The 27,683-nt window shown below is 40.2% G+C and overlaps 1 protein-coding gene across 1 annotated transcript; it reads right to left on the reverse strand.

Annotated features, from left to right (window-relative positions):
* Positions 1–82: 82 nt before the first annotated feature.
* Positions 83–27,171, reverse strand: cdc42ep3.L (CDC42 effector protein 3 L homeolog). Its single transcript, NM_001095138.1, is given in 2 exon segments — positions 83–1,873; positions 26,761–27,171. A coding segment is annotated over 1 exon segment (771 nt). The 5' UTR covers positions 1,673–1,873; positions 26,761–27,171; the 3' UTR covers positions 83–901.
* Positions 27,172–27,683: the final 512 nt, after the last annotated feature.

Genomic DNA, 27,683 nt, shown 5'->3' on the forward strand with positions numbered 1-27,683 from the left:
CCAAATGCAAGAAAAATTTATAATTCCACAACAATTCTTCTTGTACAAATCCCATGTAGGAAAACAACCACGTCAGAGCAGATACCTTAGCATTCATCATTTTATTTAACAATATGAGAAACCAGTGCTTTGCTTACATATGAAACGTATATTGCCTCATACATCTGTAGGACATAGATAAGAAAAAAACGTATAATACATATTTTCTCAAACTGTCACAAAATATACATTGAACCTGCGATGAAAAATGTGTAAGCAATAAAAAAAATGGTGATGGCATATCAATAAAATACAAACTTTGTTGTAAAAATACAAAGGCACATAAAGGATATTTAAACGTAAATAATTTAGTAATGTGCTGCGTAGTAGAACTGTAATGGCTAATATATATATATATATTATATATATATATATATTGGGACCAGGGCAAACTCTAACTACAACTAAGAGCTGTAAGGTGGCAGCCTAGTGATCCCTGGTCCTGCTGAAGATTTTCGCTGATAATATGGCACACGTAAAAGGCATGACTTAGTGCTGTAATTTAAAAACAAGAGGGCCATGGGACGCCTTAATATACTGTATATTTATCGGTTTAAATTTTCTTCCCTTCTTGCAAACAATAGAATATATTACTATACATGTCTTCTTCAGAGTCCATTCTTTGAGCACATAAAAACCCTATATACCTATTGGAAGAGTTGACAAGTATCTTTAAGTGTCTCACAAATAATAAGTTTGAAAAGGAAGTCTTAATGTTTATATACTTCAGTATTCCTACTGATGATGAAAGAAATATGGCGGTGCAAATAATGTAAACAATAAAATATTAGAATTATTTAAATCTATGGTTAGCAGGCTTTATACATGTACCATGTCTGTTAGGTTTGTAAGGCCTGATTGTCTAAGCCTTGCCTTTGTCCATGACATGAAGCACCTCATCCAACAGAGATGGGCCAAGGTCAAGCTGGAGGGTGAGGAGAGAACTTGCCAGGTCAGAAAGAGGCTCTTCTGGTTTCATGTCTGGGCTCTCTATTTCACATGCAATATGGCTAACTTCAAACAAGTCACTAGCTTGCCAGTCATTATATGGTTCTGAGAGGCTGGAAGAATGACTTGACCTTCCATTTGTAGAACATGAAGCAGAACTGCTTACTTTCCACGCATGATCATTATCAAACGGGTGTCCATTTTCATAGGGTTGGCTCTGCTGAAGTAGTTTTTCCTCTAGCACAGGCTCACAACTCAGCCGGGGTAACCTGGAAGGGCTAAAGGAGTCCCTTTTAGAGTTGAAAGTCACTGTGGATAATAAAGGCAGAACTAAGGCCTGCGATCCTCCAATGGTGGGGAGAGAAATTGCATTTTTAAGTACAGGCGAGGAAGTTTCTGAAAACACAGATTCACAGGTGCTGTTTGCCCTCAGAAATTCACTGTGCCCATTATAATGTCCATTTCGGGGTTTCCCTTGGTTGCCAGGCAACAACTCAAAATTTCCTTGGAGGAAAGAAATGTCACCAAACACATCATGTTGCCCATCTTTCCCAATGTGTATCGTGTGACGGAAATCTCCTAGAGGCGGGCTGATCAAGTCAGGGGACAATATATCCCTTAGTTTGAATTTTTTACCCTTTTTGCTGCTGCCAGTTTTTAGATAAATTGGGGTCTTCGCTGGCATCTTGAAAGGAATGAAATACGCAGATGTCAGATAAAATCAACTTTATATCGCTGTTTGATTACATCATTCACTTTACTACTTCAGCCTCTGGTCACGCAGCAAAACTCTTCTCAATACTTTGGCTGAAACTCAGTGGCAAACCCAAGCTTGGACTTCTTCTGAAGGCAGCAGATCCATGAAATTTCTATCCCTTCTGAGAACCTGGAGAGGAAAGAAAGCAAGTTATTATTAACCAGTTTTTTCATGGCTCATTCATTTGTTTTCACACAACAATCAGTTATGGGGCCGACAGTTCCAGTCTACAGATTTTCTTTATGATGTGGTTCCCCTACATTAAGCAGCATAAAAGTGACCAGATTCACAAGGCCACTCTGCCCTTTCTATGACTTTCCAATATTTGTATGGCAGTGCCCCTTATTTACGCTTGCTGAGCACATTTATGTTGGCAAGCCTCTGTCTGAGACATCATTTCTTCTTGGTTTCCTTAATGCTTCTCAGATATTAATAAAAGTTGGGCGCAGTTAATAACAACAAGAAAAGCTGCACAGACAGCATGTTACAAAAATAAATTAATTATAACAACAAGAACCGGCCAATACTCTGTTTTCATTTATTTTTCTTCAATACTCAAAGTATACACACGGTTATCCGCAAGGAGAGATTTATACGGCTGTTAAATATTAAAATATAAATATAGTGACAGTATACAGCACAGGCATGGGACTTAATACTCAAAAAACCAAAATACCAGTCCTTTTTAGACTTGCTTTCCTCTGTAATAATAAGGCCATACCTCGTACTTGATATTAACTATGGTAGCGTAACTCCATATTGTGGCAAAACAATGCAATTTTACATGGGGTTTCGTAGCATTCCTTTTCTGGAAAAAAACAGGTTCCATTGATTTAAAAAAAAAAAAAAAAGTTCAATGTTTTAAACAAGAATGACCTTAATATAAAGTTGCTAAGAGCAAGAATAAAGATGTATAAAGCAAATAATATGGTCACAGGCAAGTTATGTTCTCTTGGTCACGGATATCTCTACAGAACTGGAACAAAAACACCAATGAGAATTCTACTGACCAAAAATGAGATGTCAGGAATCTTGATACCTTACATACAGAGATCTTTGTGTATAATTATATTACACTGTAATCAGACACGGGGATAAATAATCTAAATAAGTCTCCCAACTAAAGCGCAGACTCATCTACTACATGATACATTATAATTTTAACCCTTTCCGTGCCAAACTATCCAACATGCCACTATTGTGCTCAACATTTTAGCGTTCACATGAAGAAATTTGAAAGCGGGAAAAAACACATAAAACACACTCTCTGCTAGGAAAACTTCTGGCAACAATTAAATATCAGATGTCTGACTAGTTAGTTTCTAACAATAGAAAACATTTTCAAAAGGAAAAAAAAAAAGCTATGTCAACACTATGTCAATGAAGCCAAAGCCAATAGGTCCTAATGGATTAGAAGGATGTCATAATTCATAGATCCTGTTAGGATGTATTTAATAACTGTTGACCATCTCTTCAGTGTTTAAATGACTTGCATCGCAAAGTTCCATGTTTAATTACACTGAAAGCCTTAGAAAAGTACTCTAAAAAAGAAACCATTTGAAAGTTTCAGACTACTCAACTATGAGCGGAATTCTTCTTTACTTTGATGGAAGACCTGCATGTGTTTGAAACAATGAGAATCAGATGCTCAGGGATGTGAAAGATGCATTTCCTTGGATCTCCCGAATTCAGTATTAAAATAAATATATATCTATTAATTGGTTTTAATAAAGACAACTGATTGGAAAACAGATATATTCTATCTATCTATCTGTCGACGACTCTGCTACCTTTTTGGTTTTCAGACCAGACCTTTTACAACAATCCTAAATAAAAATCAGAGGAGCCAACCAGAACGGTTCTGATATAAAGCTTAAATAGATCTGAAGGTAGGTCTGGATTTCCATGAAAAAAGAACCTTTGGAAATGCGACAGGTCCCTTTTATTAATCACTGATGGAAACTGAAGATGGTTGGAATTAAGATGATTGGCTTGGCAGTCCCTGCAGGCAGAAAGCATATCTAGCAGAGAAATCAAGCTAATGAACATTTCTATGCATGCTTAGAATAGAATAATAGTTGCATAAAATGTGATCTATCACGTAAAGCCTAATTAATCCCTCTGTGTGCCATAATGATTCATTTTAATGTTCTTTTTAAGGACCCTTCATCAAACATACATTTACAGGATTTTGAAAAAAGCAATATTATCAGGTGACAATAACTCCTGGGAGAGAATAAGCCTTAGCGAGCTTGTTTAGCCAAAATAATGAAAAGTCCACATCTACTAACCCAATTACCCCCAACCTGTGGCTCGTGAGCAACATGTTGCTCTCCAACCCCTTGGTTGTTGCTCCCAGTGGCCTTACAAAAGCTGCTTATTTTTGAATTCCTGGTTTGGGGGCAAGTTTTGGTTGTATAAAAACCAGTACTGATTGGCTTGGCAGTCCCTGCAGGCAGAAAGCATATCTAGCAGAGAAATCAAGCTAATGAACATTTCTATGCATGCTTAGAATAGAATAATAGTTGCATAAAATGTGATCTATCACGTAAAGCCTAATTAATCCCTCTGTGTGCCATAATGATTCATTTTTATGTTCTTTTTAAGGACCCTTCATCAAACATACATTTACAGGATTTTGAAAAAAGCAATATTATCAGGTGACAATAACTCCTGGGAGAGAATAAGCCTTAGCGAGCTTGTTTAGCCAAAATAATGAAAAGTCCACATCTACTAACCCAATTACCCCCAACCTGTGGCTCGTGAGCAACATGTTGCTCTCCAACCCCTTGGTTGTTGCTCCCAGTGGCCTTACAAAAGCTGCTTATTTTTGAATTCCTGGTTTGGGGGCAAGTTTTGGTTGTATAAAAACCAGTACTGCCAAACAGAGCCCCCTGTAGACTCCAAGTCCACATAAGGGCTACCAATAGCCAATTACAGCCCCTATTTGACACCCCAGGACTTTTTGCATGCTTTTGTTGCTCTCCAATTTTTTTAACATTTGAATGTAAGGTAAAAAAGACTAACCCATAGCTACCAATCAGATGTTTGTTTTTAGACAATTGACCGGTAATGGGGTCAGGGGTGATCCTGCCATGTTTTGGTTTAAAATAAACCTGTCATTCTCTTCTGATACAATCACCCTGTCCATATAATTCATACCTGATAAGAATATTGCACCATTAACCCACAAAGAGAACATGAGAATATTTGTCAGATAATTGTTCCCATATAAGAGCAAGATTTCACTTTCCAGAACAACGAGGAACTCATTTATTGTCACCGCCATTGACTGTGAAGTTGAAATCAGTGCATGAGTCACTTCCTTGCAGTGATACAATGATATATGCTTGCCAGATGCCGCTACATATTTCTTACCGTAACTGCTACAAGCTATGGAGCATTTGCCAACTACAGTTATTAAAAGTCTTTTATTGTTTTAATAACTTAACCAGCACTGGGTAATTAACAACAAATATTCCATTGTAGCAGAAATCTTCTATGGTTGAGGCTGTCATTCCTAATTAACTGGCTGTCTGACTTTTTATATTAAGTACTTTGTATCCATTAAATTGGGTCATGCTGTCCCAGTCTTGATACCATTAGAGAGCAAGTCAGGGTCAATCTGTAACCTAGCCAGACAATCTCATAAACGGTTACCTCTGTTTCCAAGCCCTGACCACCACACAAAGTGAATGCTGAGCATAAGAGACTCTGTTTGCTTTTCACTGCTCTAAAAGGAGCACAAAGGAATGTTACCTCGCATGTATTTACAGGGTGACAACTGCCAGCTCACAGACCCCCTCTGCATGTGAATAACCGGGAACGGACATGACACTTCTAAAGACTTTGCAGAAGGCAGGAAATGACCAGTGCCCCTGTTTGCCATCCTTTTCCCCTTTGCATCACATAATTAAAAGTACCTCCAAATAACTTCCTTCCCCCAGGATCTGTTTGGCTGCACAAACGACACTTTTGGTTTATTGAAGCTGTTTTTTCCCTGACTCGTCTTGCCATTACTGTGATTCTACTGCTTTAAAGTCGCTATCATTTTTCTTTTTTCAGTTATATTAATGGGTACTAAAGTATTGTAGTAACCTGCCAATTAATTTATATTTGGGGCACCCTGCCAGCACAGGGAGGGTTATTTACTAAAACTTGAATTTAGTTCCAATTTAGAACCAAGCTCCCATCCACAATTATATCGTATAAATTGAAAAAGTCAGGTTGGAGAAAAAATTAGATAAAATCAAGTGAAAACATGAATAATACAAATTTTTCAGACTTTATTCCCGAATCAATCAATTATTTACGGTTATTGTCTGAAAACCCCAACTTTTTGGATTATCGGGCTATGACCATCGCAGACCTCAATATCTTGTGGATAGGCACATCTGCCATTGTCATATACATGACCTCAACACATTTGAGATGCCCCTACAAACTCCTTACAGATTGGAGCACAGCATTACAAGACAGAAGTGCTAACCACTAAGCCACCATGCTGCAGACACAGTATATGTGGGAGGGCAAGGGCTTAAAGGGATCCTGTCATCAGAAAACATGTTTTTTTCAAAATGCATCAGTTAATAGTGCTACCCCAGCACTGCACTGAAATCCATTTCTCAAAAGAGCAAACAGATTTTTTTATATTCAATTTTAAAATCTGACATGGGGCTAGACATTTTGTAAATTTCCCAGCTGCCCCTGGTCATGTGACTTGTGCCTGCACTTTAGGAGAGAAATGCTTTCTGGCAGGCTGCTGTTTTTCCTTCTCAATGTAACTGAATGTGTCTCAGTGAGACATGGGTTTTTACTATTAAGTGTTGTTCTTAGATCTACCAGGCAGCTGTTATCTTGTGTTAGGGAGCTGCTATCTGGTTACCTTCCCATTGTTCTATTGTTTGGCTGCTGGGGGGGAAAGGGAGGGGGGTGATATCACTCCAACTTGCAGTACAGCAGTAAAGAGTGATTGAAGTTTATCAGAGCACAAGTCACATGACTTGGGGCAGCTGGGAAATTAACAATATGTCTAGCACCATGTCAGATTTCAAAATTGAATATAAAAAAATCTGTTTACTCTTTTGGGAAATGGATTTCAGTGCAGAATTCCCTTTAAGTGAACTAATTCTTGCAAAATTCGATCTAAATAGATAAAAATTACACAGGCCTGGCTCATTTTAACAGGCCAGCTCAATAAAGTCCCCCATAGATGTACACATTGTAACCTCATATTGTACGAACGCTCGTACGGCTCAATCTTCCGACCTGCAACTAACCATTCAGATTAAATACAGCAGTGAAAGAACAAATCAGACAATGCTCTGGCCATGACACCAATCGTACGAAAATTATGTCCGACAATACTAGTGACAGCCATCCATTGATATCGTTATATAGACAATACATGCAGAGAAATTATCTTTAGCTGACATGGTAAGAAAAAAGATGGGACAATCCAAACACGGTCCGAAAATCATGCATGTGACTTTATCTTTGCATTTATGGTCAGCTTTAGTCATGTGCATTTAAACCCTGTTCAACTTGTATAATCCATGCTGTTATTTATGTCTATGAGTAAGGCTGAGTAAGAGCACAGAGATTCTTATATAAGTATGTCAAACAATTTCCTTCTGCTGCATAGACATGCCTAACGTTTGCATCTTCTCTGCAGTCCATTTTAGAGAATAAATCTCATTATGAATTTAAGTGGAAGGGATTACTGCTCAGTGATCAAACTCTTCCCGATTTGTTCACCAGAGAGCACTCCACTTGCTGGACTCATTAGAGCTTTCCAAGCAAAGCAACTTCATCCTCCTGGAGGGCACCGAAATGACATTAGCCGCCAACATAATAGGATTTAAGGTATTTACAAGAGAGGTGTGACAGGCAAACACCTATTGTGATTAGGAGATGATGTAATCTGCTCTAGTGGTTTTATCACAAGAAAGTAATAGGCTCCGATACCAAATCACTCACCTTTTAACTAATTTACTGATTCGGATTTAAAGCAAACACATATACAAGAACTGGGATTCCTCTAATATTGTTTTATAAATTAGGAGCTTCTTATGGGCAGGAAGCCATCCATGCCTGAACATAAAAATATTGCAAGCATCTTCGTCTAATGGGGGACTCAGATAGTCTATGCTAATTGGCAGATGGTCCCCGATATGAATAATCCAGCGGTGATACTAGAAGCCGCCATAGTAGGCTCACTTGAAGCCCTATCCAAACTTCCGTATCGAGGTGCCGCTTCTTATTGTACCACGACATCCTCTATGGTCACAGTTGTACAGACTTTCCAGAAAGCCCAGAAGTTGATACAGGGCCCGTCTGAGGTTTGGTCACCTAGGACCACACTATGGGGCAATAATAATCTCCCTCACTTTCATGGGCTACAAGACATTACCAGACGGGCACATTTGGTAGTCAAAACCTTAAGGCACATTGTCAATGGTAGTGAATGTAAAATTTATGACTTACTGAGGACTTACTGAGACAAGAGATACACCCTCCCCCTAATATGTTTTTTAGGTTTCTGCAGCTGCGCCATGCGTTTAATATACAATTCCCTGCAAGACCCATAAGGTTAGCTGAAACTACCCTAGAGACCTACCTCCATAGACAAGACCTGACTAAACCACTCTCCTGGTTCTACATTATTTTGTCAACTGCAGGCGCTTGGTCCCTGGAAAAATCTAAGACCAAATGGCAGAGACACATCCCTGAGTTGGATGATGAGATGTGGTCTGATGCTCTTAAAATGGTTCCAAATATTTCCATCTCAATGAGAGATAGATACATCCAGGTAAAGTTTTTAAACAGAGCATAGCTGACGCGGTAACGCTTAGCAAAAATATATGATAATGTATCTGACCTGTGCCCTAAGTGCAGAGATGAGACAGGTACTGTGTTCCATTTATTTTGGTCCTGCCCGGTGATACAGGCGGGATTCTGGGGTAATGTGCTTCAGTTAAGCTAGCACTCCAAATATTCACTCCCCGGAACTTTGTCTACTTGGCCTAACCGGTGATGTTCCACTTCGTTCCTACTCCAGACTCGGTTACCTGCAGCTTCTCTATTATGCTAAGAAAGCCATTCTAAAGCACTGGAAGTCCCTGGACCCCCTCATTGCAATACTGGCAAAAGCTGGTAAATAACATTCTTTCAAGTCAGAAACTGACATACTTAGCCAGTGGAAGCCCAGAGAAATTTGAAGCCATATGGGCCACCTAGATATACAGTAGACTGAAAATAAGGTTGTAATCCTGTATATTTGTAATTGATGCCTTTGCCTCACTTCTCGCCTTTTCTTTTCTCTTATTTTCATTTTATTGTTGTTTAATATTGCAAAAATAAAAACTTTTTAAAAAAAATATTGTTCTATGTGCACTTTGTGCCCAGCAGGTTTACTAGTGAACTAAAAGCTAGATAACCCTGCTAAAATATCCAGGGGGCTTGAAAGTCAGTCAGTTGCAATTGGTCACACATGGAGACAGCTAAATTAAACAGGTCTCCAACCAGTTGCAATAGAAATGAAAAAGGGGGGGGTTATGTCTCCAATATTTTACTGTAAGTACATGCAACTGAATATATATATATTAGCTGGCATCTTTTTAGCTCAGAATAAAGCAAAAAGATGAAGGGGCACAGATGGGGGGCATTGAATTACCCAGAATTAGGGATGCACCTCAAATCCTTTGAGAAAGATTCGGGCAAATAACAAACCGAATCAGAATCCTAATTTGCATATGTAAATTAGGGGAAAAAGAACTGTGCTAAAAAATTTTTGATTTCCTTGTTTGTGTGAAGAACAGTCACATGATTTTTTGGTTCAGCCAGGCACTTGGATTAGGCCGAATCCGAATCTTACTGAAAAAGGCCAAATACTGGCCGAATCCCACACCGAATCTTGGATTTTGTGCATCCCTACCCAGAATGCCTACTTCTGAAAACGGTGATACTTAGGGGCCTATATATATTATGCTGTGTAAAACGAAATTTGGAAAGAAAAAAAAACGTGTAAAATAAATGGTGAATTTATCAAGATGTGTTTTATTTTATGACATGTGAAGGCCAGATTTGCTGCCGTTATTTTACACTGCTTCAGACCTTTGTAAGTAAGTTCTAGCGGAAGTTGCTCAAAAAATAAGAGCGTAAAATATTACATCATTTTTATGCCTTTTTTACATGGTGATGAGTGGAGAATTATTCTGCCATTTTTTACACCATATAATAAATTTGCATCTTAATGTCAACCCCAGGAAGTAAGGAATTTTCTCATCTTAAAGAGAGGTTAACCTTAAAGATAACTTTTAGTATGTTGTAGAATGGCCAGTTCTAAGAAACTTTTCAATTGGCCTACATTTGTTTCAATAGTTTTTTGAATTATTTGACTTTTTCTTCTGACACTTTCCAGATTATAAATAGGGGTCACTGACCCCATCTAAAAAATAAATGCTCTATTTTTTGAGCAACTTACTCATCTGTCTGTTCAGGCCCACTCCTATTCATATTCAAATCAATACAAAGCAATACAACACAAAAAACACAAATATTAAAATCAATTGCAATTTGTCTCTGAATAGTATGATGTAGAGAGTGATATTCTGAGTATTCAAAAGATCCTTCCAATTTGACGGTGGCAAAGTAAGCCGATATGTCGGCATACGGCCAGCTAAACTCATGGATAAAAAATTGCTCAAATCTAACCTTAAGCACAACTTGTTTTGTTAAATAGTACATTTAACTTGTATGACTAAACAACCCCACCTAAACCAAAAGATTACAAAAGCACCGAGGTATGGATACCTATTGCACAATGTCTGGCCATTAAAAGGTCTGTAGCAATGAATCTGTATTTCCAACGATAAAAACAAACCAGATCCAAAGTATTCATTTTGAAAAGGATAACATTCAGTGTTTTTTTTGTTTGCATTCGTTTTATTTTTCTGGCATTTACAATGATGAAATGAAAAATGAATGTTATAGGAAAACTCAAAGACCAACAACCAGGCAAATAATAATGTAAAAAATAAATTCAAGGAGGTTTTCATATCGGTTCTATGTCTGGCTGCCTGTTAGCCTCAAGTGTACCTATTGCTAGCAGCAACTTCTGATTGGCTGTTTGAGCTCCACCCATTGCATTTTTCAAGGAAAATGAATTCCGCCGCTGTTAGTATGTTCAAAAACAAACTTCTGCTGGAAGACCATCAATAAAAATTTGAGCAATGGAATGGATGATTTGGCTTCAGTGTTCTAGAGATTTTTTTGTAAAAGAAAATACATGTACATGTTTGATAAACCTACATGCTTTAATCTATTTTAGTGTTTCGATGAGTTGCACACTAGGGTTGAAATGCTGCACGTTATGTTTTGAGTTTCTTTTCCAGCCCAGACAACCACTGCTCTTTGGCAGTGAACATCTCCGCTTCAGAAGATGCTTCCAATAGGTTGATGTTTAAGGAAGACTTACAATATACTAAGGGGCACATTTACTCGATATTCGACCGTCAAAGTAAAATCCTTTGACTTTGAATATTGAAGGATTTACAGCATTTCCTTTTTTTCGTACGATTAAATCCTTCGAATCGAACAATTCGAAGGATTTTAATCCATCAATCAAACGATTTTCCTTCAATCAAAAGCTAAGAAAGCCTATGGGGACCTTTCCCATAGGCTAACATTGATGCTCGGTAGGTTTTAGGTGGCGAAGTAGGGGGTCGAAGGGTTTTTTTTTTAAAGAGACAGACTATCGAATGGTCGAACAGTTGAACAATTTTTAGTTCGAATCGTTCGATTCGAAGTAGTAGTCGAAGTAGCCATTTCGATGGTCGAAGTAGCCAAAAAAATACTTCGAAATTCGAAGTATTTTTTATTCTAATCCTTCACTCGAGCTAAGTAAATGTGTCCCAAAATATATGACAAACCAGCCTCATTTTCTGCCTTAAGGACCCAATTTTCAAATTATCCACCTTTAAGGTTGCCATAGACGCAAAGATCCACTCGTTTGGCAACATCGCCAAATCGGATCTTTCCCCGATATGCCATTAACGAGCATGGCTATATCGGGGGTAATCTGATTGTTCGGCCGTATGGCCAAACGACCCGATTACGCAATGGGCTCCGGCGGGATTGGTCGGGTCAAAATCAAACCTGACCGAAGGACTGATCTCCGCTGGACGAAAGCTGTCGGCTCTCTCCACACATGATCCAAAAATCGTACGAATCCTCAATTCGTACGATAGGATCTGTGTGTCTATGGCCAGCTTAAGCTTAACTTCCCAACAGCTGCTCAGAGCATACTGAGCATGTGCAGTGCCACTGACATTTGGGAGGGGTCTAACAAGATCAAATATGGCAAGCTCCTGACTTGTTTCATAACTGTTACATAGTCCTGGCATAGTAAGTTTATAATATAAAAGGCAGCATTTCTAGCCATATTCATGTTTAGTTCTTCTTTAAGCATCCATACACATGCACCACTTGTCACTGTGGAGCATTTTCCTGGCTGATCCCCTCTTTATACTTGAGACCCCTGCACAATGTCTACTTTCAAGCAATCAAAATTAATTCTACTGGCAGATGACCCTCAATGAATGGATAGGGGTGACAGTGACAAAAAAGAACAGAACTTTTCATGCCTGCCTCAATTATCACAAGCACCCCTGACAAGGGAATGGGAGAATTTTTTTGCCTCGTTTCGCCGGAAAAACGCCCATAGACATGTATGGCGGCGTGCGTCAAAAAAAAAAAAAGACGCGTGTCAAAATTTTTTTGATGCCCATAGACTTTAATGGGCGTCTGCGACATTTTGCTGGCGGCTAATTTTTGGCGAAATGGGTCAAATTCACCCATCCCTACCCCTGACAAAGGAAGGGTTTTGCCTGAAGCATTGGATCTCTATGTTGTCACATCTGTGGAATTAAAAAAACAGGCCATGTTAAATATCATGTCTTGATATGTGTCCTGTAGAGCAGTCACACTTGTCCACAAATTCCTGTATGTTCCAATTTCCACCTTCTCACGCTATATGATCATTCAGCCCGTAGGCAAACTGCCAGATCAATGCAATGTGATACATGATACAGTGACTCTGCAAGTTGCAAAATAGAAGCATGAAACAATTGTCCCATGTGTCTCCATCTTTCAAACTTACAATTGAATTATTACCTTAACAACAGAAAGTGATTAGTGGCTGAGCTGGAGCTAGATAATATTACAGCTATATCTTTATTGTTCTATACCATGATCTTGTAGATACTGAATGGAGAGCCATCTATTTTTATCCATCTTTTATCATAGCTTCCCTTTTCCTGTATATACCTTAAAGGGGTGGTTCACCTTTAAGTTAACTTTCAGTATGTTATTCAATGGTTAATTCGAATCAACTTTTCAATCGATCAATATTATTTATTTTTTTATAGTTTTTCATTGTATGCTGTCTTCTTCTGACGCTTTCCAGCTTTTAAATGGGGGTCACTGACTCCATCTTAAAAAAACAAATGCTCTGTAAAGCTACACATTGTTATTGCTACTGTTTATTATTCATCTTTCTAGGCAAGCCCTCCCCTATTCATATTCCAGTCTCTTATTGAAATCAATGCATGGTTGCTAGTAGGGATGCACCGAATCCAGGATTCGGTTCGGGATTCGGGCAGGATTCTGCCTTTTTCAGCAGGATTCGGATTCGGCCGAATCCTTCTGCCCAGCCGAACCGAATCTGAATCCTAATTTGCATATGCAAATTAGGGGCGGGAGGGAAATTGCATGACTTTTTGTCAGAAAACAAGGAAGTAAAAAATGTTTTCCCCTTAGCACCCCTAATTTGCATATGCAAATTAGGGTTCGGATTCGGTTCGGTATTCGGCCGAATCTTTCACGAAGGATTCGGGGGTTCGGCCGAATCCAAAAAAGTGGATTCGGTGCATCCCTAGTTGCAAGGGTAATGTGGACCCTAGCCACCAGATTGCTGAAACTACACACTAGAGAGGTGCTGAATTAAACAGCTAAATAACTTGAAAAACACAAATAACAAAAAACTTAAACCAATTATCACTCTACATCAACATCATCCTAAAAGGGGAACATACCCTAAAACCTTGATACTGATACTCCACTTTACTCTTTCCTTAGTTGACATATCTAGTAACTTGGACATGCAAGCTAAGGGGGGGGGGGGCTAGTGACTTATTGCAGCCAATCAGAATGTAGTGTTTACTGGTCATTTGATTAGAAACAAACATTTAATTGGTTACTGTGGAACAAACTTTACTACTTTTATTAAATTACCACCTAAAGCTGGCCATACATTATAGCATTTCAAAGCTGCCAATGTAGCCCTTTCACTCTCATTCTTCAGCTAATCTGCCTGTGGTTTGGCCTCTCCTGATGGTCTTCTCGACAGATTTCTGCCCAAAAACTGGGCAGATAACCATCTAGCAGGCTTGAAAATTCCATCAGGCGAAGGCCACATCAGCACCATTCCTGACCGGCATGATTGTATGATCCGATTGATGACCCCAGCACGTGGGTGGCCTAATTAATCTACAATATTTCTTGTAAAGTGAAATACTGTAATGATTTACAGTAATTACCAAAACTCCCACTCTAAAGACTAGGAAGATGTCAAAATCTGCACAGTATCATATTATCAAAGTGTTATTCTTGTAGGTCATTCAACTAGGCTGTATTTTAAATGATCTCTCCATTACGAGTGGGGCAAGGGGTGGCTCACTGGTCGAGTTGCTAGACTCTGAGTCATGGTGGCCTGGGCTTTATCCCTTTGACTGTTTATGTTTTATCTCCTTGTGGCCTAGGGTAAGGCTGCAAAGTAACATGAATAAAATGTACACTCATAAAAAGTATTCAGATATTTTCTTACAATTTGCAAAATGAAAATAGGCAACCATTTATAGAATAGTGTGTAAAACATGTAATGGAATTCATGTATCAACAAAAACTGTAGCAGGTCCAACAATATGCAGGCAAGATATGTTACACTGTGTTGGAGCGGAGACACAGGCAGTAACATCTCCATATAAAGTATCACTAAATGGAATGATTTACCTTGTTCCATCACTCTTGGGGTTTGAAATGTTAACAAATGCCAGGTGTGGCTCTACCATAAAGTTATGAGCAACTTGTTAAGCCGGACTTGTCAGGAGGGAGATCATTTGCAGTCATTAATGCCATCTGCTCTACTTTACAGCCAGCCTGACATCTCCGTAGTTCCAGCTAAATCATCATTATTTAACCCAATGAAAAGGTTTCATTTTTTCTTTTCTGTAGAGACTGCCTTCATTGTTCTTTTTGTCTAGAGTGTTGGCCTAATTGTATAACAATCATAATAGAAGGTTTCTAGAAAGCGTAGAGTTGGATTGCAATAAAAAAAAAAAAGCATGCTCGGTGTATGGCATGGAATGCAGTAACATTATCTTTCATTAATACCCTTGAATGTTCTCTTCCTGCCTCTCCTCTTTATAACAACATGCCAAGTATCACATACCGCACATGGCAGCAGAAGTGGAGCCCCCCCCCCAATACATTTTATGAGTGGACGCAAATGTGAAAATTGTCTATTGGTTATAATAAAATTTATGAAAAAGACTAGTGGCAAAAAACATTTTTGGGCACAAAACAAAATATTGATTTTCTCTAGGGATGCACTGAATCCAGGATTCGGTTCGGGGTTCGGCCTTTTTCAGCAGGATTCGGCCGAATCCTTCTGCCCGGCCGAACCCGAATCTAATTAGGAGCAGGGAGGGAAATCACGTGATTTTTTTGTCACAAAACAAGGAAGTAAAGAATGTTTTCCCCTTCTCACCCAATTAGGATTTGGATTCAGTTCGGTATTCGGCCGAATCTTTTGCGAAGGATTTGGGGGTTCGGCTGAATCCAAAATAGTGGATTCGGTGCATCCCTAATTTTTTTATTATTTATAATCATGCCCCAAAGTACGCTTAGGGGAAGATTTATTAAGTTTCAAGTTGTGTTTTCCATGAAAAGAAGTTTTTTGAGCTGATTTTTTTGGCAAAACTCAAATTGTTGGGTTAAAAAAAATAAAATAAAAACTTTTCGAGATTTATTATACCCGACCCTGAAACCCAAAAATACACCACCTAAAACCTGTCGGGGTCATGTAGGAGTCAATGGCAGACGTCCTTTGAATCTTTTGAAGATGTTAATAGCCTTCATGATGTTCAAATTTTTTTCAGAGGGTTTAGCATAAAAAGTTGAATAATTTGAGCAATTCAATTAATTCGAGTTTACGGATTTCACGACTCGAACTCACAGAATCAAGTTTTTTCTTAAATAAAATAGCATTCGAGTTGTGAGTTCATTCGAGGTATAAAAAACTCTTAACATTGAACCTTTGATAGATAACCCCCTGAATGTGGTCAAAATTAGAACATTTCTTTTTCTGTCTCTGCCAAAATTAATATAATCCTAACTCCCCAATTAGCAATCTTAGATTTCACGATTCTGTACCCAAAAGGAGTAAATCAGCTCCTAAATTGTCTAAGGAAATGGAGAACTACCTATTTATGGTTATGGCTTCAGCTTGCAAGTCACTTTTTCAACATCCTTAGAAAATATTTTGTTCCATTCGCATAATCTTTGTCAACAAGAGGCTGCTAGATATAGAACTGGGACCCAAAAAATGTGAAATAATTCCATGAACAACTGGGTTTTTATTTAATCTGTTGACTCCAAGCATAACCAAATAAAACATACATTTATGGGTAATAATTTGTATTATATTGTTTCCTTCTGTTCAAATGACATCCTCTATTCACATCTCATATCAGACCAATTACCCTATACATTATTTCTTCATTTACTGAGGAGAGAAACAGGACACATATTTATAGTTTAATAATTTTTGCACAATTGGAGACTTAAGGGAACAGCTTATGAATCTTAGTTACTCCACATATTTGGGAAATTAGTCAATTTTTACATTTTCTGCCTGCATGACCAATCCCAGTGAGAAGGTATCTTATTGTTCTTCTCGTCTGAAGACCAAATCAATATAGAATTGTACAAGCAACTTGTTACTCCAGAGTGTAGACATGCACCTTGCAGAAGAGCTTCACATGTCATTTGTTGGTTAACTGAGAATAAACCTTTTTCACATGAAGGGAATACTGGCTTAAGCTCTTATGTGATGGTGAGCAGAACATTATTATTTGTATGGTTGGTGTATATTACAGCAACATATTCTGCAGCCCTGCATATCCATCAAACCACGATGGGCCACCTGTGCTGAAGGAAAGATTTCTTGAATTCATGACCTTAAAGTGACACTCAAGTGCAGAGGTGACTGACATAAGGGTTGCAGGCCATATCAAACCTCACAAAGGATTCCTGAGTCAAAGGCCTGTCCACTATGTATTTATATGTGGCTTTCAGCATTCCAACATTTTATTTTAGGAACACGGGCAACGCCATAAGGGGAGCTTATACCCTTGTTCTCTAATGTACTAGAATTTGCCATCAGTGACAATATTTGGTCTCAAACGTTTCATTGGAAACATGATTCGACGCCACGTTTCAATTTCACAATACATGGAAACACATAGAAAACCTGAGCATTACATGGTGCATTTTACATCAGGAAGGATGTATAAGTAAGACCATTGACAATAGCCTGGTTAGGTACGTCAGCTTGCCTTCCCTTCTCAGCATTCCTTCAGGATGCAGTTTTATTTAAACAACATCCTTTAGGAAATCCTGTTGTATCTGCACTAAACAAAATGTTTGCTAAAAATGATTTCATAGTGGGCTGACCATAAATATAGTTACATCTTATAGCTTAATACAGTGACAACAAAGACCAACTCTTAATATGCTTGTGTTATTTTCCTATTGATAGGAAATTGGGAATCACTGATCAATTATGGGACACAATACATTAATAAATGAAAGGGTCTGGGATGTTGGGTACTGTATATATGTAGTTTGGTGTATTATTATGAAAAGTACTTACGTCCAGATTAATAATGACTGAATGTCTATGTGAATTATTTGCCTTCTTCTTCTGACTCTTTCCAGCTTTCAAATAGGGGTCACTGACCCCATATAAAACAAATGTTCACATTTATTGTTATTGCTACTTTTTATTAGTCATGTTTCTATTTAGTCCCTCTGCTACTCATATTCTAATCAATGCATGGTTGCTAAGGGCATTTGGACCCTCACAAGGAGATTGCTGAAACTACAAACTGTAAAAACAGAATAAAAAAACGAAAACTTAAAAACCACTAATAATAAATACCAATACAAATTGTCTCAGCATATCACTCTCAGAATCATACTAAAAGTTAACGCAAAGGGGAAAAACCCTAAGCTCCAAAGTAGTAATGGCAACTTTATCTTCTGAATAAATACATGTATGTGTACACCAATATGGGTACAACAACAACTCACACCCTTTATGTTGCACAAGAACTCACATAATTCATATGGGGTATGTTCAATCGAGGGCAGCACTGTGAAGCAGTTATTTTGGCACAGAACCAACACAATATGTAGGTCTAAGGGTGGCAATTGGCAATATCTGTTGGGCTTTAGAAAAATGGCATCAGATGTCTTAATAAAATGGCATCATGTCAAAATAACATGGAACAAAGCCCCTAAGTGATCTGGGAACATTTCATCCCGAGTGGCACATACCCTTTAGAAAATATATAATAAACAGATACATACATTTATACAGTAACACAAACCTGATGGCAAATAGAAGCTGAAGTACAATGTATTAGGTATTTCCCTTGCATCCTAGGTTACTGTATACGCGCTAGCTGCTACTAGACTTTTACAACAGTACATGTTTGGCACTTTTCCAAGCAACACATATAATTCTGTATTCCTGATAAGACATGTCCTGGCTGAGCCTTTAAAGAACACTGAAAGTTATCAATAAGCGCGCCCTTTTACCATTTATATTAATCAGAATATTTGAGAAAGCAAACAGCTGTTTGGCTGAGTGTTGCAGTGATTTGTGCTCTGTTTGCCTGAGGTGGCGCCTACTTTGCACACTCCTCCACTCAGTAACGCTATAGTCACCTCCCTTGGCAATGATCTCTGTAGAGTTAAGAACTAGTCACAGATAAAATATTCAGCTACCGGTTTGTTCATCTGATATCCAGCTACACAGCTTGAAAGTGCCACTTATGCTGTGACATGTAAGCAGGAGGAAATTGAGTTTGAGCACTTAAGTGGGTGACAGCTAGTGTTGCCACCTTTTCTGGAAAAAAATACCGGCTTTCATATATATTTATATTTTATCCCTATTAATAACATTGAGATCAACCATCATTTTTACTGGCCAGGCCAGGTGTCAACCCTTGTGACAGCTGAGCAGCTTTAAGGTACCTCCGACTCAGATTCCTCTATTTTTAAAGGAACAGTAATAACAAAAACTGAAAACGTATCAAAGTAATTAAAATGTAACGTGCTGTTGCTCTGCACTGGTAAAAGCTGTGTGTTTGCTCCAGAAAGACTACTATAGTTAATGTAAGCAAGCTGCAGAGTAGCCATGGGGGCAGCCATTGAAGCTACTGAAAAAAAAGCAGAAAAGGCACAGATTACATAGCATAAAACAGATAAGCCCTGTCCAATAAAATGGTGTTTTATCTGTTATCTGCTGTGTAACCTGTGCCTTTTCTTCAGCAGCCATGGGCTACCCCCATGGCTACACAGCAGCTTGTTTATATAAACTGTGTGTGAAGAAAACTCACAGCTTTTAGGGTCAGGGCACACAGGCAGATTCAGGGAGATAAGTCACCCGGGTACAAATCTCCTCTTCTTCGGGGCGACTAATCTCCCCGAACTGCCTCCCCTGCCTTCCCGCGGGCAATTTGGAATTTAGTCGGCGGGAAGGCAGGGAAGGCAGTTTGGGGAGATTAGTCACCCGGGAGACTAATCTCCCTGAATCTGCCTGTGTGCCCTGACCCTTACCAATACAGAGCTACCGTACATTATACGTTAATTACTTTGGTAGACTTTCAGTTACTGTTCCTAATGTTTTTTCCATGCTGATTGAAAGAAGTTAAATAAATAACATACAAGGCATTTTAGCACTGTCAAAGTTAAAAAATATAAACAGGATCAGACTGGGGTGCCCACCGGGGCTGCGCTGCAGTCGGACCCCCCCCTGCGGTCGCCGTCCAGTTCTGCGCATATGCGCGTGCATGTAAGCATGCGAGCGCACTGTGTTGGGACGGTCACCGGCTGCAGGAAAAGGAAGCTCAGGGTGCGGATATGGGTCCGACCCTGAATATATACCACATCCTTTAGTAATTCTAAATGAAAATCAAAGTTAAACTACATAACCAAAAAGAACTGGAAAACCTAAAATAATTTATACTGTATATTAATTGAACCTATCATATAGCTATAGAAAAGCAGTTAAAACTAAAGTGTTGCTTCTACCATATCTTCCTTCATAGAAGCTCTTAAATCTAATTTGATTATTTTCAGTGCTTGTATTTAAAGGGATATGGTCATGGGAAAAAATGTTTTTCTCAAAACTCTGCTGCTCCAGCAGAATTCTGCACAGAAAAACAGATTTTTTTATATTTATTTTGAAATCTGACATGGGGCTAGACATATTGTCAGTTTCCCAGCTGTCCCCAGTCATGTGACTTGTGCTCTGATGAACTTCAGTCATTCTTTACTGCAAGTTGGAGTGATATCACCCCCTTCCTTTCACTCCAGCAGCATAACAACAGAACAATGGGAAGGTAACCAGATAACAGCTCCCTAACACAAGATAACAGCTCCCTGGTATATATAAGAACAGAGGCATAGTTTGGGGGACGCAACAACCTGGACCAAGGCACCTGGAGCAAGCAGAAAAGATTTTTTGGAGCGAGCTGGCAGGACTGCCTCTGGGGACCCCAGAAAAACTGTTTGTTGGACTCAATGCGCAAAAACCCGCAAGGGAAATGTGAGTGTAAATTTTAATTGCTTTTAATTATGTTTTAAATAAACGGTGTTTCACTATCATCGATTTGTATTCCTACTTTGGGAACCTGGAAGGAGTCGAACACTGGAGGAGAAAACCTGAGAGAGCTTCATATTAAACGCATTATACCACGCCAGTGGTTTGTAAGTAGGCATTTTATATAGAAGGTGGAGGCACCTGCATCCTTGGAATATATTTTATTTTCACAGGAAAAGCACTCTTCCGCCCCTCTGTTCACTTGAATTGCCACTTTCATTCACTAATAGCCACCTGAAGGAAAAAGGGGAAAACACATCCACTTAACATCCAGTGCAAGCACGGGGTGATATTCTACATTGCAAACGTATTGCGCTATGTTTGTTTTTTATTTCTGTTGCCACAGGCGCTGATCGCTCCTTATACGTATTCCCTCTTTTGGGGGTTTATATATTCGATTTTGGATTTATGTACAGTTGAGAGACTGTGAAGGGGTCGGCAAGAAATAATCTAAGAGACTGACATTTTTTCATTGGGCTGCATTTTGTAAGCTTTATTGTTTTTATTATATATAAGAACAGCACTCAACAGTAAAAATCCAAGTCCCACTGCAACACATTCAGTTACATTTAGTAGGAGAAACAACAGCCTGCCAGAAAGCAATTCCATCCTAAAGTGCTGGCTCTTTCTGAAAGCACATGACCAGGCAAAATGAGATGGCTGCTTACACTCGGAGTCGGAGTTTTTTGGCTCCCACTCTGACTCCAGATACCCAAAATTGCTCACGACTCCGACTAAGATGCCACAACTCTGACTCCACAGCTCTGGTTGAAGGAGATGAACCTAAAATCTGTACTGCTTCTTAGAACAAGGAGTTTGCCACTTGTAATGTAAGAAAAAAGGTGATTAATATCTAGGGCTAGTTGCATAGCTTTGCCCATAACTCTACTATATGCAGAACAGCACCACTTATTATGATGTCTTGAACTTTACACTGTAGATAAAGTGATAAGACTAATTTTAATCATGTATTTGACCGGTATCAAAATAAGCTTTGTTTATGAGAATACTGCAAATAATTGTCACTAATAACTACCGAAGCTCCATCGCTGCATATACACACCACAATGTTTAGCTACATCAAGAAGGCCCAACAATGTACCAACACACACAGCTCTAGGAATTCCTATTCTTCCTGCAGAGTCCTGAGCATGTACACAGACATATCCTGTTATGTGCAATAAAATATATACTCACTTCCTCTTGGTACAAGCCTCTCTCTCCGTACCAGGGGTGTCCGCAGAAGGGGGCAGTTGCCACACCCTGACTTCTCCAGCTAGTTCCAAGATACAACAAAATGTTTTTTATACTTCCCACCCCAAGGCAAGCCTTATTTAGGTTATCATCTGCATTGTCATGAATAGGTTCATCTTCAGTGGGATGCTACCCTATGTGATATTAGCTTACTTGCCCCCCCCCTCCGGACACCAATGCTCCATACATGTCTAAGGTCACAGGGAGATATGGGATATTTTAATGCCATCACTTTTTCATGGCTTGGCTTCTAATTATATGAACTAGTCTCTTACACATCTAGAACTACCTGACCCAGTCCTGCCAAGTATTATGCAATTAGTGTATCAGTCTTGATTTTAAAACTGCCTGATTTTATAAGGAAACAAAATCATGCAGCTGCAACGTCCCTGCCAATCAGGTTGCTCTAGCAGGAAACTGCAAAACTCTACCCCTCCTTACCCCACATAGAACTCCCTCCCTCCTCCCCCCCCCAGCATAGCTGCCCCCAAAGGAATTACCCCTAGGTGCAGATTGAGGCATCGGAGTTCCACGCAGCCATCTTCCGGGTCTTCTTCCGGCACTTCGGCAATTTCGGTGCATGCGCCGTTGTCGGAAACCGGAAAATTGCTCCAACTGCCCATGTGCCACTTCGCCGGTCCCCCACTCAGCTTACCGAAGACCCAGAATATGGCTGCATGGAACTCCGATGCCTGAATCTGTGCCGAGGGGTAAGTATAAAGTTAGGGGCATTTCCCCGGGGGGCAGCTATGCTGGGGGGAGGAGGGAGAGGGGAGGGGTTTTTTTTATATTTTTTTTTAGAAAACAATGAATTATCCTTTAAGTTCCACTCATCCCCTTTACCCTACCTTGCACCATGCAGAGTAGTAAAAAGTTGTTTTTTGGTTCTTATGTATTCGTTGGGGGGGGGGCAGGTCTCAGGAACAGCCAGCATTGGAAGTGGTGGTGTTTTGGGGCACTAACACAATATTGTGCCAAATTTTTAAAGGGGCAGGGGTCATGCATTTTACTGTAAGCAGGGGTGTAACTACAGAGGATGCAGACCCTGTGATTGCAGGGGGCCCAGGAGTGTAGGGGCCCCAGCAAGGCCATAAATAATGAGAAATTTCAATATATCTTCTTAGAATTGGTCAACTTACAAATGATTTGAGGCCCTAAATTGAATTTGCTGTGGGGTCCAGTAACACCTAGAGATACCACTGGCTGTGAACCCAACTAACATCTCTACTGTATTATGACACCCATGCTAAACTGTCCCCACAACTTATGTTTTCTGCAGCTATACACTACTCCTAGAGAATCCACAGTAGCAAACAGTAGGTCACCCTAAGGTGTTTACACACAATATAACATATATGTCTCACGCATGACTCTTCCCTAATTCTGACTCCATAAAACTCAAATGAGGGAATGTAATAAAAGTCGGTAACGGAAAATGCGAAAAGTGATGCCTCTGCGCAAACGAATTCTCCTTTGCGCGAAGGTAATATGGATTTTGTGAACCTGGAAACTGTTTAGCGATCACTTCCGACAGTGAAAGAAAGTTTGCGAATTTTGAAGTTTGTGCCAATATGCAGCGAATGAAAAAGTTATGTTTGTTCCAAAAGGTTACGACACCTTCAAGCACTTCTTAAAAGTGCACAATTGAAATTCCCAGTGTGCAATTAAAAAAATCGCAATGCAATAACAGTTTAAGGAAGAATATTAAAGTGCGAGATGTGAATTTTTATTCTCATTGGTGTAAATTGTTTTTCTCTTTGTGACTTTTACTTCATTCCCCCGTAGGTATCCTAATAATGGGTAGGCACAGGCAAACTGCCCTGCTAGGAGACATTTCTGAAATAGCCACTGTCCTCTTTGTATCAGGTCGAACGGGTGAATAACATGCATATCATTGCAATCAGGGCTCACCTATCCCTTTGCCTACAATGAAGAAATAATTAAGCGCATTAATTCTGAACTATAAAAATCATAATGCAGTCGTCCAGAGGGTTGAATCAGCATGCAGGTTATTAACAAACGTCTCCCATAGCAATTAAAGATGTGTAATTATTCTCACACAAATAAGAGAAATACGGTTTGTTCAGAAGAAATAGAATGGAGCAGCACACACCTACATTCATTAAACAAAGGCTTTTATACCCAGCTGCAATCAGACACCCATGTAGTTATTACAGTAATCTGAAACAGAGAAAAGGCATTTGGCTGGGCTGGAATGAGGAGCATGCATATCTGCACACATTCCTCCGCTAGAAACTCAAACATGACAGGTTTGGCCTCTGTCCATATGGTTAAAATAAAGTACTAAGTACATCGATAATAAGGACATCTCCATCATCGCTGCTTTTAGCGGTGGCGGGGTCTCAGGGCAAAAACAGATTCTCGCCCCTGGTCCTTTAGTGGTTTTTAAGTTAGCAAGCCCTTTCTAATTAAACAGGGCAACATCTGCAATATATGAATGCTTTATCATTTCTGCCACATCTTCAGGGTCATGCAGGCACAGACCCCCTAGCCCACCCTTGCCTTAACCCTTCTCTGGCAGACCCACAGCTGCCTTAAATCCTGTATTATCTTTTAGACCTTCATTTATATACATTTTACATTCCATATTTAGGTTTAAGCAGAACTGCCCTCAGCATGTTGATATTCAGTGGATCGCAGACACCCATAGTAATAATCTTATGCATTTATCTATTTTCAAAGGGGGGGGGGGGTCTGAGACACTGAGACTGAGACACTGACTAAAGGTGGCCATACATGGATAGATCCGCTCGTTTGGCGATTTCGCCAAACGAGCGGATCTCCCTCTGATATGCCCACATTGAGGTGGGCAATATCGGGCAGATCCGAACCTAGCATTCGGCAAACGGGCAGTCGGATCGCAGGACCGCATCAACGAACAGATGCGGCCGTGATCCGACGGGATTTTTAAACCCATCCGATCGAGATCTGGCCGACTTTCGGCCAGATCTCGATCGGGGAAGCCCGTCGGGGGCCCCCATACACGGGCCAATAAGCTGCCGACACAGTCTGTCGGCAGCTTTTATCGGCCCGTGTATGGCCACCTTGAGACTTGCTACAGGTCACAAAGAACTAAAGCTGTCCACAGACGCAAAAATCCGATTGTACAAATCAACTTACGATCGGATTTTCCCATCTCCTGACCTGCCACTAACCATTCCTATCAAATAAACTACAAAAGAACAGATCAGCTTATGTTCTGCCCGACAGCAATCGTACGAAAGTTATGTCCAACCAAAGCTGGTGACAGTCTCCCTCTGAAAATCGTACGATCGGCAATACACGCAGAGATATTATCGGCAGCCGACAGAAATCTTTTAACATGTCCGATCGACCAAACGACCGATCTCCCTGCCGGACGAAAAATGTCGGGACTCTTCCCACACGGTCCGAAAATCGTAAGAATCCTCGATTCGTACAATCAGATCTTTGCGTCTATGGCCACACACAGTTAAAGCACAGGTCTGACTCTCGAGTGTCATAACCTTAAGTATAGATAATGTATGTATGCATGTATAACTTTATTTGTAAAGCGCTGTTAAGGAGCCGCAGCGCTGTACAATGCATAAAAGTACATGTGTATATATATATATATATATATATATACACACACACACACATATACACACAGGGAAGACAAATCACATAATAAATATATACAGAATCATATCAGGACAAAGAGCTTAAGTGCTATGTGGTAAGAGACATAGGGGTATATTTATTATAGAGTGAAGTTGGAGATCTCCACAGTCCGCAGAGTGAAATACCGCCTCTCTCCATTCATTTCTATGGAGGCGTATTTATCAAAGGGTGATAGTGAAAGTTCACCATTTGATAAATACGCCTTTAAAAATCTCATAGAAATGAATCGAGACAGTATTTCACTCTGCTGACTGTGGAGATCTCTAACTTAACTCTTTGATAAATATACCCCATAGTGGGAAGGAGGTCCCTGGTCCGTAGAGCTCACAGTCTAAATGGATGGGATGCGAACATACAGGCACAAATTGGAGATTAAAATATGCACAAGGTAAGGCACAGGACTAAGTTAATGTTCTAGTGCTCCAAAAGATAATACAAACATACAGCTATAGTGCATTTTTTCTCATTCATTTTAGGCACATATGTCTCAAGCGCAGCTCCTATAAAAGGAAACTGATGTTTTTCTGGTCAGCAAACAAATGTGAGTGTTAGAGATGAGAGGAATGGCTTGTTTGTACCTTCCCCAGAAAAAAAACTGGAGGGCAGTAAATCCAGTAGCTATCGTGTTAATGGGACTGTGGATTCCCAGGGGTCGTACTCCCTTTTTTTTTTAATTTCTAATACAAAATAATAAATCCATATTCACATACACACGGCTTATATCTGGCAGAATCAGTGTCACCGTACAATGGAACCCCCTGTGTGACTGTGTATAACACCCCCTTATATTACTGACATGACACAATGTACAAAAGGGGCAACAATAAGCATTGCCAACAAGGAACCCGCTGTGATCTCTTTGATAGTCAATGAGTGGGGTGAAAGCAGGTCCGGACTGGCAATCTGTGGGTTCTGGCAAATGCCAGAGGGGCTGCTGTAAGATGCCATAGACAGTCACTATTTATTGGGCAGGTGGGAGGCTGTTTGGGGCTCTGTATACCTAAAAAGCCAGGGCCTATTTTGAATCCCAGTCCAGACCTGGGTGAAAGAGGGATATATGATGGCAGCCGCGATCCTGCTGACTTACCGCTCTGTGATCGTTGGCGATTCTCCCGGTACAATGTCGGTACGGATCTCCCAGTTGCCCGGCAGCTTCCTTCTGTCTGGCAGCGATTAAAGTCAACCAGCAGCGTTAAAAGGAGGAGAGATCGCAGGGCAGCTGCTCGCACCACACACCTCCCTTCCACAGCAGCCCAACACCTGTGCCAGCCCTTCAATCGCTACAGAGCCAACAGCAGCTAACAGATTCCTCTTTGGTCTGGCAGTAAAGAAAGAACGATCTGCCCATTCACACTGCAAAACCCTTTGTATTCAGCGGAACTATGGGGGGTGTATCAAGGCAGAAGGGTGGCTAGTAACAACGCAGCCAGTCGGACTGGAAGGGACAAATGTGAATGAGATGCCGGTCGCTGTGAATAAATCGGCCGCTGCTGCAGAGGAAAAGCAGCTAATGAAGCTCTCCCGGCGCTGGGCTTTAGCTAGAGGCTCGGCTGAGGGATGTGGGCGTGGCCTGTGCGACTCTCTAGTAATGATCCAGCCATGGAAAACTCGCTGCTCAGTAGCCAAATCCTCTCCCCTGTGTAGGTGAGGAAGCGGCCTCCCTTGACCCACACAGGACTGGCATTAATCTTTATGACAAATCAGCTATATAAGAGTATTAGGCTAGGGGCACACGGCGCGATTTCGCCGCGATTCTGCGCTGGGCGAGTTGTCGCCGAAATAGCTTTGCTAACTTTGGCGCTGGCGTCAATGCAAATCGCTAATTCACACTCGGCGATTCTTTTTCTACTGTCACCCGGAAACGCCCAGCGAGGCAACTTCGGACGACAATAGAAAAAGAATCGCCGCGTGTGAATTAGCGCAGCGATTTCGCCGCGATTTGCATTGACGCCAGCGCCAAAGTTAGCAAAGCTATTTCGGCTTAAAAAACGCAGCGACAACTCGCCCAGC

Source organism: Xenopus laevis, chromosome 5L, assembly GCF_017654675.1.
Source record: "Xenopus laevis strain J_2021 chromosome 5L, Xenopus_laevis_v10.1, whole genome shotgun sequence".
In the NCBI taxonomy this organism is placed as follows: Eukaryota; Metazoa; Chordata; class Amphibia; order Anura; family Pipidae; genus Xenopus; species Xenopus laevis.